Here is an 11,986-nt window from a genome sequence, read left to right as displayed (position 1 = left end):
GAGGTAGGGAAACTTACCGTTTTGTTCATGTGAAAATGTTTTCTGTCCTATCTCTTGACAGAGTAGTTCTGAGTTACCGAATTTATTCCTGGGTCTAGCAGTTTTTAATAGGTGGTTGCAGAGGTCCAGTTTCTTAACATGATAAAGATGGTATAACCTCCTGGGCCTAAAATGAAAAGTCACAGGAATGAGTGTTATCCCATCTCTACATTCTCTAGTACTCCCTAAAGAGTATAGTATGTTCTCTCAGACAGTGCCCTCTCTTGGCTAACATGTAAATTCTACATCATTTTTGATTCTGTAATCCTAGAACTTGTATCTTTAACACATCTGAAGGTGAATGAATGCCTTCAGAAATCTCTAATTTATTTCTATCTAAATTAACAGATTCCACCCTTGTGCAAACTAGTAATTAGGCTGAAAGATTGAGAAATGATTCCTCTGGAAGTGACCACCTTATGATTTTTACCTTAGCTGTCCAAAGACTGGGAAATAACCAATTTGCTTATCTAAATGTCACCCCCAGCTTTTCTTCTGTGTACATTTAAGCACAACATGGTGTTCTTTATCCAATGTGACTAATGGGTAACCTTGAGTACCCCAGAAGCAGAAGGAGCAAGTATATTAGTGGAGACCTTAGGGCCAGAAGGCTTCATGCTCAAATTATTAGATGTGCTCTGGGAAACTTGGAGGGTACTCCTTCCTGTTTTCTTGGAGAGCACTAGGATGTAAGTTGTCTGAGATACTCCTGCCTGCTTACTAGAAAATTGAATAGTGTGTATTTGGAATGGGGCTTTTGTTATTTCTCTTCAGAAAAGAGATTAATAATATATGGTCATAATAGCTAAACTCACTAATAATCCTTTGGACAAACAATCTGTTCATTTCACAGATAAAGAACTGTGAATCCTAGTGGAGGGTCTCTTTACTGGCTTTCCTTATCCCCAAATCAGTTAAGTGCCTCAAACCAGGAAGATAAAAATGCCTGATTTGGGCATTGTTACCCAGATACTCACTTGCCCTCAAATGAGAAGAACATGGGTGGAATCTAGGATTTTGGAAGCAAACAGTGCCATTTGGCTAAGAACATTCTCAAGCTCAATGACATGTAGGCCTCAGACATACTTGAGCCCTTGACATGAGATGGTCTGCCTTATGATGTATTTCCTGTGCCCACTCTATAGGCCCAGCATCTTTGAACTGTCCTTTGCAGTGCCGAGATGTTATATTCTCAAACCTTACAGAAGCTTATAAAAATATTTAGAAATAAGTAAATTGCCTCCTTGTTCCAATCATTAGATAGATACTCCTCTTAAAGTCATAAATTTGAAATGGTATAGTTTCTCCATTCCTGCCTCTCTCATCCCTTCTGTAAGCTTAATGTGATAAACTGCAGTAAGCCTTCATCCTCCTACATCTTTTCCCATCCTTTTGTACCCTCTACCTTTCTTGCTCAGGTGCTCAGGTGACTCAGGCGCTGTTCTCTGCAGAGTTTGATATCTGGGTTTATTTTTCTGATGTGAGCCTTTCTTTTCACTTGCTCTCCAGGTGAGCCTGGCATTTGCTAGGAACCAGAGTGGACCCGGCAAGTGGCCAGCAACAGAGTCCTGATCCAATTGGAGAAAGGGAACCAGGCGTACCTCAACCTGGAGTGGGAAACTTGATAGGAGGTCAGAAGTATTTCAGCTTTGGATTTTCATTTTCCTTATTTAAGGAACTGAGCACCAGAAGGTAGACACTGAGGAAGGAAAGAGAGAAAATATCAAATCTTCAGTATGCCTTTCAGATTTCAGTTGTGACCTTATTTAGCAAGTTATGGATAGTGAAAAATAATGGAATTAAAATTTATAAGCAATCAGAATTGCATGACAGGTCGTTTCCTTGCATGATGGAACATCATGTGTTTCCTTGGAACACTTAAAAGGACATAGAAGTAAAGATGATGGGTATTTTGACTACCATTTATTACTTTAGGTAGTACCATTTCTTAGGTTTTTTTTTTTTTTTTCATTTCATGTTACTGATTTGTTTTTGAGTCACATGGTTACTTATGTTTTTGGCCATTTCTCTCATAACTTTATACAATTGTTTTTGCTATCAACTCTGGGCTTTCCCATTTCACAACTCTTTTTTTTTCTGTTAAATTCTAATCTAGGACCCAAGGCTTAAACTTTAAAAAAAACCAAAAAAGTGACCACAATACTCAGTGAAAAGAGAAGTTACAAAGTTCACAGTACAATAGTTTTTTAAAAACATACTTAATATTAAACACATTTGAAAGTTGCATCTTCCAACACCTTAGCATGGGCCTATACTCATGGGGTTGTAACTTTTTTTCTCTTTCTCTTTTCTTTCATTCAAACATATCTACATATATATCACACACATTTACATCTTGGTATAGAAAATTGCACAAATAAAGCTTGATGAGTTTTTATGAGGAAAAACATTAATGAGCACCATGTGTGTATGTTTTAATGCCTTATTAATGCATGAATATGATTGAGTTTTCTGTGGCCTTCTGGTTATAGTTATTCATCTGTTTGTGTCTCCAGTAATGGCAGAACTAATTTCTGATTTCCTTTCTTACCACGAGAGACCTTGAATCTTCTTTCTGTTCTGAGGTTATCATCATTGTGTACTTATTAGTAATAAACTTCACTCTGGTACATTTCTTCTCTTGCTGAGATGTCTTGATTTCCAGTTTTCTTCCTTCCATATTCAGGCTATTATTCACTTATTCCTAATTTTCCTAATCATTGTCACTCTTATTTTATTTTGCTTCTTCATTTTATTTACTTCAGTAACATCTGGAATTCCCTCTCATTTCCTGTGAGACCATTGGTCATGAGACAAATAGCAGTTTGAACTATGGCAGCAATTACTATTCTCATTGATAAGTCTTTAATATATTTTTTATCTACCCAGGTTATTGTTACTATTTCTCCTGCATTAAAATCACACTGCAATTTGTTTTCTCTTTGATATAGATTGGTATGTATGCTGAGCTTGCTCATTCTTTACAGATTTTTGCTTTTTCTCACAGTTTTTATTTCTTTGACTTAGTCTCTGCAGTATCTGACTACTCTGTTGAACTTTGAGCTGCTTCTGGTAGGAAAGTTTGCTTTCGTACTCACATCATACGTCTCTGTTTTACTAATTATTTTCCTAGTAAGCAAAAGAAATGACATATTAGGTGAACTGCATTTTCTTTTTAGTACCCACTAAATAATCTGGCATATTGTTAATTTGAAATTTGTGGCCCTAGAGACCAAAACTACAATTGGAAAGATTCTTGTCAATATTACAGATATATGTCAGAGAGGAAACTGTGAAAGAGGAAGCCAGAGAGAGAGGCTGGCTACGTAAGTATATTAGAAGAGGAGGCTATAAGCTAGTTCTCTTTGGCTGTGTGACATTACTCCAATCATTAGACAGATTGTTGGATCTTTTTCTTGATAAACTAGAAAAGCCAGGCTTCTCTGGGTGGTTGTGAAGAAACACCTGAGATTATGTGAATAATGCTTTGAAAATAGAAAGTACTGTACAAATGTAAAGTTTCAATTCAGACACTGAAAAGAGTTTGAGCATTGGTTTCAGTAGTGATTTAATTAGAGATGATATGTGATGAATTTTTATTTTTGTGATAGTGTTTAAAAGTGAGATATACTTTATCTCACTTGTATATCTTAGATGTAAAGATTTCTTTGAATGTTCTCTTCTTTAATTGTCTTCTGCTGTGAATTTGCTGCCATTCATATGCCTTTGGACTGTGCTAATCAGATCGTCTTCTCATTTCTTCCGTCTTCCCCCCCCACTTACGATAGAAGTTTTAGTTTTTCATATGACAACTGCATTTCAGTTGAACCAAAAGCTTAGAAGAGTCACAACTCCATTTTTTGATGACTTTTATTGATCTCTCATTCAAGGAGCATACCACTGAAATTTTTTGTGTGTATATGCTTCAGTAAAGGATACAAAGAAAACAAAACAGGAGAAGGAAACAAGACTAAAGTTTAATTAAGAACTCTTAACTAAAATAGAATTCTAAGAGTTCATTCTTTGATTTTAATAGATTTTTCCTAGATTTCTTCATATTAGATTAAAGAGTAGGTTACTGTAGAGATGGGTAGAAATGTTATCTGCATTTTTCATTTGCCATAGTTTTTCTTCATACCTTCTGTTTACCAGTTTATCAATCTTAAAGAATGTTCTTTGAAAAAAGTCCTACCTCTGTGCCTTAGTTTGGAGCCTTCTCATCTGTTGGAAGCTCTTACACTCTGAAGTTGCCATTTCTACTGATTGTATGCCTGTTAACTCCTTTGGGCCTGCTTATTATTATTTAAAATATCTTTTCCCTTTTTCACTCTGCTTATATTTTGTACATTTTACAGTAACCACATCTCCCCATTTCACTTTACCTCTCCTATATAAATTATTTAATTTTATTTTTTATTAGATAATGTACATGATTTAAAGCAAAAGGCACAGAAAGCTTTACAGTGAGAAGTAAAGCCTCTTTCCCTCCCACTCTTGTTCCCAGTTCACCCTGAGTTTTCCACGTAGGTAACAAGTATTTACAGTTTCTTGTGACTTCTTCCAGACATATTTTGTGCAATAAGTAAATTAATGCATACGTTCCTTCTTAACCCTTTTAGAAAATATAGTATAGTATGAAACCATATTAATGTACACTCTTTTGCATTTTTAAAAAAATTTATATCTTGGGAAATTGTTCCATATCAGCATATGAAGCACTCCTTCATTCTTTTTATAGTCTCTTGTCAGCTCTGCCTTGATTTGAAAATTTAGACACCCTGAATATTTCTCTAGGCTGCTGAGGTATTTCTTCTGGGAATTCTTCTTTTAAAATTAAATACAGTATTTGCTGGATAGATTGATTATATGCAAATATTGATCTCAGATTCTTTTCTTCATGTACAGAAAACCTTATTGTTATAAGTAAACAAACTATTAAATTCTAATAAGATAATGAAATTATTTTTATCTTTATAGTTTGAATCAGCTTGGGTATTGACAAATATTGCTTCAGGAAATTCTCTTCAGACACGGATTGTGATTCAGGCAGGAGCTGTGCCTATCTTCATAGAGTTGCTGAGCTCAGAGTTTGAAGATGTCCAAGAGCAGGTAAAAAAACAAATGAAACAAAGAGAAATAGGTGAAAGAATACAAATTTTCCCTTCAGTCTTATATTCAGAGCCTCAGTTTTAGCACTTGCCTATAACAATCCATGGTTCATCACAGGAAGTGTTCTAGAAATCTCAACTTAACCAAAATAGAAAATTTTATGGTAAATATAGGCAGACTTAATAATATCAGGAATTCATAAAACCATTTTCCTTTCCAACCCTGAAATTCTTTAAACCCTGTAGATATACTTTTTACACCAGGTAAGCAGTTAATTAACTTTGTCATATAGTAATCTCTAGTGTCGATTGAAATGATTTTTGCCACTTTAATGCAGAAAAAGACTTAGAAAACTTGAATTTTTTATTACTGCAAACTTTATCAGATTCATAAATATAAGTCACTACCAAATGAGAATGATTTTCTTCTATAGCTTTATTGAAGTATAATTAACCTATAATCTGCATATGTTTAAATTTAATGAGCTTTGACATATGTATATACCAGTGAAATTATCATCACAATCAAGATAATTAGCATCCATCACCCCCAAAATTTCACTAAAATTTTCTGCATTCTAATTCTCTCGAATGCTTTGTTTACTCATTTTTTTGTAAGCAAATTTAAAATACATTTTTAATCAGCTGAGTAAGCCATGTGAATATATGCTCTGTACTAAGGGCTGTATGGAATGTTACATAGGGATAGGTTCTCTGAAGGTAAAGAATATATAGAAGAACTGGTTCCTTCCTTTAATAAACTTAACTACCATGAGTGTTCACATGTACACTTTATAATATTGATCTTTTTTCCCCAGTCCCACAACCACTTCATTTGAACGCCTTGATGAGTGAACTTAGGGGTGTTAATATTCATGTATAATACCAATGTTCATTAGCTACTATATAATTTTTGTAAAGAGTCGCTGTCATTTATTGGTATCTTTTTGAAAGAGTTACAAGAAAATTAAACTATACAACTGTCATTAATGAATAATTCTTTCACAGGCAGTCTGGGCTCTCGGCAACATTGCTGGAGATAGTACCATGTGCAGGGACTATGTCTTAGATTGCAATATTCTTCCCCCTCTTTTGCAGTAAGTTTCTATTTTTTTTTTTTTTTGGAATGATAAAAATATGGGACGTTCTTCAGAAAGCAGCGTATCTTTGGAAAACATTTTCCTTATAGACACTTTCTTACTAACTTGTTCAGATCATTTCTTCAGGCATCCTGTCTAATTCTAGTCCCAATATTCTGAATTAGTGGTGTTAGAATAAATTTTATTTTTCTAGAGGAAATATTTAGTATTATATATTACGTCATCAGAGAATTAATGTTCATTGTATAGTTTACCATTGTATCATCATATTTGTAGGTTATTTTCAAAGCAAAATCGCCTGACCATGACCCGGAATGCAGTATGGGCTTTGTCTAATCTCTGTAGAGGGAAAAGTCCACCTCCAGAATTTGCAAAGGTGAGGATTATGCTTGTGGGAAATTGGCATGAAAAGTACAATTAGAGTGTAGTAACCAATATTAATGTGAACAAAAGAGATAATAAAATTCTAACATTTTAAATTTTATCAAAAATTATGTTTCTAGAGAAATTGAGCTTTTTGTTGTTTTTGTTTTAATTTGCGATAAATTTTTACTACCCATAAACTCAATTGATCTTAAAACCTAGCAGTTTTTGTTCATAACAAAGTATCTAATACACAGAAATTCCTAGCTTTAGCACTTAATGAAAATTCCTTTATATTTTTGGTGTGCGATGAGTATGTTTTGACAAGGAATCTCTGAGAATTTTGTATATGTTCAACTTCGATCTCTGAAATTATTTTCCTTGGGCTCTGAACACCTCATCAAAGTAAGCAGCAAGGCCACTGACAGCATTCTCAAAGGTGAAAATGCCACTTGGTTGCTTGCTACTCTATCTCTAAAAGTACTGATCACCCCAAAAGTCACCAAGTATGTGCCTCATTGCTTTCTGGAGTTTCTTGCCTCACTTCTGGTTTTTATTGAATTTTATGATCATACCATTTTTTTTCTTTTCAGGTTTCCCCCTGTCTGAATGTACTTTCCTGGTTGCTATTTGTTAGTGACACTGATGTACTGGCTGATGCCTGCTGGGCCCTCTCGTATCTATCAGATGGACCCAATGATAAAATTCAAGCAGTCATTGATGCAGGAGTATGTAGAAGACTTGTGGAGCTGCTGATGTAAGTTATCGTTAAGAAAGCGTGTCTGCTTTTTTGACTCTATATTAGTTTTTTAGTTGCTGAACTCAAATATTAATTAGCACATTATACTGATTGATTGTGTTTTGGGCTGCTGTTCTTTGTTACTTGTTTATATTGAAGTCAGATCTGTTTGTTTTGTGGCTTCTAAAGAACCTGTCACTCTTCCGCTATTAACAGTCCTTCAGAAACACTTGAAAAGCTGATCTGTGTAATTCCATCTCATGCTTAATGACTTGAGACCAACCACTGGCTAGCAAAAGGCGTATTGCCACTAAAAATAGTCATTTCTTATCTTTCTGTCTGACTTAGAGATTAATCTAGACTGGTGTCATACTTGGAATTTTATTTTGGTCTATCTCTTTGGTGATGCCTTTGATTAATGGAGTGTAAGATTTACTGATGGCATAGATAATTTGAGACTGTATAATCAAAATTTCAGATAATACTGTGGGGAAAAATTAGAGTGATTAACATAATGGGGAAATGATACAGTTACAAGCCACTTAAAATTTAATTGACATAAGTACAAAGTAGATCAAGGAGACATTGCTCCAAATGTGACACGTGGAATGGATTAGATAAGTATAATATACACAATGCAAAACCCTGGAATTTTAGCTGCCTGCACACTGGATGCAGATCAGTAGCATAATGCTATTGTGAATTAAAAGCAGAATGCTACAAAGGTCAGAAGTACAACATATGAGAAGTAATCTTTTGTACTCTTTAGTCTCTGGATTACTACGTGTCTTAACAATTTCTTTTTAGTCATGTGATTTTAAAATAAATGTGAAGGAACTGGCACAGTTTTGAGAAGAGTAATCGGGCTTATTAAAGGAGAGAGAAAATAGGGTTTTTAAGGAAAGTTAAAGGTAACTTATTTAGCCTGAAATCCAGACTCAATATTTGTCTTTAAGTATAAGGGGTTTTGTGGAGGGTTTTTTTGGACCAATAAGTCAGCCGTGGTTTCGTAGAATGAGTTCACTATTTGAAGTGTGAAGCCTGGCTTTTATTTTCAAGTTATATTAACTGTTGGATATATTTAACTCTGAAAATTATACAAGTTATAAAACTTAAAAGTGCTGTATAAATGTTAACTACTTTCTGCTCTGTTATCTCAGCAACCACAGAGACCAAGTAAAGAGTAAATGAAAACTATATGAAAGAATGAGAGGGAAAATTTGGAATCCAGGTAATGGAATACCTGGAAAAGATTAGGAAAAATTTGTAGTATTTAAATTTTATCCAAAAATACTAAATAAAGGGAGACAGCTCCTCTAGGGGATACCAAACATTCCATCATCATGATAAGGTTCCCTTGGTAACAAGCATAAGTACCTTTCTATTCTAAAATCCTGTACATATTATTTGGTTTGGACTCCAGCCCTAAGGAAAAGAGACTAAGGATAGAATTGTTTGATATAACATTTCTTTTTATGGTTGCAGGCATAATGATTATAAAGTGGTTTCTCCTGCTTTACGGGCTGTGGGAAACATTGTCACAGGGGATGATATTCAGACACAGGTATGACTAAGTAGCAACTATTTTTTTACCTTCAAAAACAGTACATTGAACCTCATGATTATGTTTCTATTATAGTTTCCAATTTTCATATTATTGGGGAGAATTGATACTTTGTCTAAGGTTTGTTTAAAATGTTAGCTTTGGCAAGTACTTTTAATACCTTCACTATATCTGTTATGACCTTTTTAGCAATTTTACGTTCTCTTGTGATTTAACTTATCCTTTTGGTTAGGCGGGTATGTTTCCCACTACTCCTACTTGAAATGGTTTCTGTGAGCATCAGAAGAGTAGATCTGTCTCCTTCATGTGTATTTGTCATACCTACCTCACCTTCGTAAGCTGTTTCATAGCTGAGGGCATATTCTTTTGATATCCAATAAAGCACCTGTTAAGTATGTATTGGGTCATTGACTACCAGATAGAGTTATCAGAGGATTTTAAAATCTGAGACTACTTTTGAATTTCTGGCCGCTTGATATATTACCCATCCAAAACATTTTAATGTTCTACAGGGAAAGAAAAGTAAATTCCTAATGAATACATTTTTGTGCCTTATTAATTACACTTTTAATAGTTGAGAATGAGAATGTGTACAATGAAATTGCTTTGATAATCTTAGAAACGAATTCTTTTTAGCAGTGAAAAGTTATTTATGTATATAAAGTTGTTGCCAAAATTTCAAGGGAAGATTTTTTTGTCTTTTTTTCTAAAATCAATTTTGAATTAAAGATTTACTTATATTTGGATCAATACAATAACTAAAATTTTCAAACTTTTCAGGTAATTTTGAATTGCTCAGCTCTGCAGAGTTTATTGCACTTGCTGAGTAGCCCAAAGGAATCTATCAAAAAGGAAGCATGTTGGACAATATCTAATATCACAGCTGGAAATAGGGCACAGATTCAGGTAATCTTATAACACCTGTCATTTTATGTATTTTATTGATAAGATAGTTTTCATTCCACTTTTAAAATATATTATTGCCTTGGAGACCTAACTTTCACCTAACTTTTATTTAGTACTTTTAACTTTTTTAAATCCTACTTTAAAGAAGTTAAATCTTTTGAAACTTAAACTTAGGCCTTGGTTTTTCTTTTTGCCTTTAACATTTGATGATTTGTCAAGATCTGGGAAATAGTGTCTTGCATTTTTGTAGTGTTTTGTTGGATTTTATGCTGAATAGATTAGCTTTACTCTTGCTAAGTAAAATACTTATTTTCTAGTGGACTCATGTATTAGAATTCTTTAATTTTTCATGAGCCTTTGGCAACCAGGTTTTCTTCAACTGCTTATCTGCCCTTTACTTTTGTTCTTACATCAGTGAGAGAGTAACCCAAGTGGAAGACTAGCAGTGGGCCAAATAGTTCAGTATAGGCCATGAGAAAGACTGGAACAACAGTCTTTGGAAAACACAAATTTATGGGACTTTGAGTTGAGTGGAATCATAGAGGTCATTTAATTCAACATTCTCATTTAACGATGAAACTGAACATGTTATTGTATACTTGAATCCTATATGATTTTATTAACTAATGTCATCTCAATAATTTTAATTTAAAAAATAAATAAAAATGGTATTATATTATTAAAAAAAAAAATGAAACTGAGGCTTAGAAAAATAAAATTATTTGCTCAAGGGTACCTCTAGTAAATGGCAGGACCAAGATGAAGTGTCTTGTCGCTCATCTTTACCAGGAAAGCATGGGTTAGTTATCCCCTAACAGAATGCTGTCAGGAACTGAGATTGTTGGCTGTTGTAATTTATAGCATGTATATGAGATGATTTCAGCCACAATTGATTGCCTGCTACCACCGGATTCTTATATAGAATTTTTCAGTTTCTTGATACAGGAAATAACAACCCATTTTAGGAGGAACATGAACATAATTTGAGGAAGACTAGTATTAGAATATGAGAGGGACTGAGTAAAAGTACTCTTCCAGCTAAGGCTGTTCTGGTAAAGTGGGTGAGAGGTGGCGGCTTGGAATAGGATGGCGGCAGTGCTAAATGAAAGGAAAAGATGGACTGAGGACGTTTTAAATTAAAAGTGTGAAAGAAATGGAGACTTACTGAATTTAGAATACATACATACATACATAAATACATACATACAAACAAACATACAAAAAGAGCCTTTGTGAACTAGAGAGGTTTGAAAGACCTGATATAGAGGGGAGATGGTGTGTTTGAGGCAGTTAGCAAATCTAAAGTAAGTTGTTGCCCACCCTGGGCTGGGGCTCCAATGAGAGATGAGTTTCAGAGAGTTACAATATGCATGTTAGAGTGGATGCTATATGAGAGACATGAGAATAGCAGAGGAACAGAGAATTGAACTTTTATAATTTGTTCTTGTGGATGGGACAAGAGAGGACAATAAAAGAGAAAACTTAGAGAAAACTAGAAGATTACAAGGTCATAGACTATCATGGATACCAAGTATAGCCAAAAGGTTAGGGATAATGAAGACTTCACCTCTTCCAATTTATTTTTAACTGTCATGAATGAAACTGGCTTGAAAAGTAATAATTAGCATCATAAATATTTTATAAATCTTACAATTTCCCTTTCCATTTAATTTTTTCTAGACTGTGATAGATGCCAACATTTTCCCAGCCCTCATTAGTATATTACAAACTGCTGAGTTTCGGACAAGGAAAGAAGCAGCTTGGGCCATCACAAATGCAACTTCCGGAGGATCAGCTGAACAGATCAAGTAAGTACTAGCCAGGTAGCAGCTTATAAATTAAAGGAAAAAAATATTGTGTTTACCAATTACGACTGCTAATTCTAGCCTCTCGGAAGATTTTTCTCAGTTTCATAGTTAGATTCAAATGTATATTTAATTCCTTCTATCTTTCCCATTCCTTCTTGCTGAAAATAATTCTGGGATGTAAATAAGGCACAGTTGAGGTTTGAGGTGCAATAGAAATATAGGGGTGGCTTCATCCTACTCAGTGGCTGCATGGTCAGAAACATCTTGGGTCATCTAGAAGGTTACTTGTAGAATCTTTAGAGTCTAACTCTTGTGATTTCCAGTTTAGATGTCTTAGTACTGGAATTAGACCAGATTTG

At 34.3% G+C, this 11,986-nt stretch overlaps 1 protein-coding gene and 1 long non-coding RNA gene across 3 annotated transcripts in view; one reads left to right on the top strand and one right to left on the bottom strand.

The window, feature by feature from the left end:
• LOC120586703 (uncharacterized) overlaps window positions 1-11,986 on the bottom strand; it is a 30,625-nt gene that overhangs the window by 3,534 nt on the left and 15,105 nt on the right. Inside the window, exons 3-4 of one of the 2 annotated variants that reach the window (XR_005648781.1) lie at window positions 1,445-1,738; window positions 18-166 (exon numbers count right to left, since the gene is read on the bottom strand). This is a non-coding gene — a long non-coding RNA (uncharacterized LOC120586703). The remainder of the gene's footprint in view (window positions 1-17; window positions 167-1,444; window positions 1,739-11,986) is intronic. The other variant, XR_005648782.1, reaches the window with a different exon arrangement.
• The window catches only part of KPNA1 (karyopherin subunit alpha 1), a 49,953-nt gene that overhangs the window by 27,945 nt on the left and 10,022 nt on the right, over window positions 1-11,986 (top strand). The window contains exons 6-12 of the mRNA XM_039843182.1: window positions 5,017-5,148; window positions 6,156-6,244; window positions 6,524-6,623; window positions 7,204-7,367; window positions 8,835-8,913; window positions 9,694-9,819; window positions 11,500-11,627. Of these exons, the coding sequence (XP_039699116.1) occupies window positions 5,017-5,148; window positions 6,156-6,244; window positions 6,524-6,623; window positions 7,204-7,367; window positions 8,835-8,913; window positions 9,694-9,819; window positions 11,500-11,627 (818 nt within the window). The remainder of the gene's footprint in view (window positions 1-5,016; window positions 5,149-6,155; window positions 6,245-6,523; window positions 6,624-7,203; window positions 7,368-8,834; window positions 8,914-9,693; window positions 9,820-11,499; window positions 11,628-11,986) is intronic.

Source organism: Pteropus medius, unplaced genomic scaffold, assembly GCF_902729225.1.
Source record: "Pteropus medius unplaced genomic scaffold, Ma_sr-lr_union100, whole genome shotgun sequence".
Lineage (NCBI taxonomy): Eukaryota > Metazoa > Chordata > Mammalia > Chiroptera > Pteropodidae > Pteropus > Pteropus medius.
The sequence above is the reverse complement of the archived record's forward strand: the minus strand, read 5'-3'. Positions and strand labels throughout refer to the sequence as shown.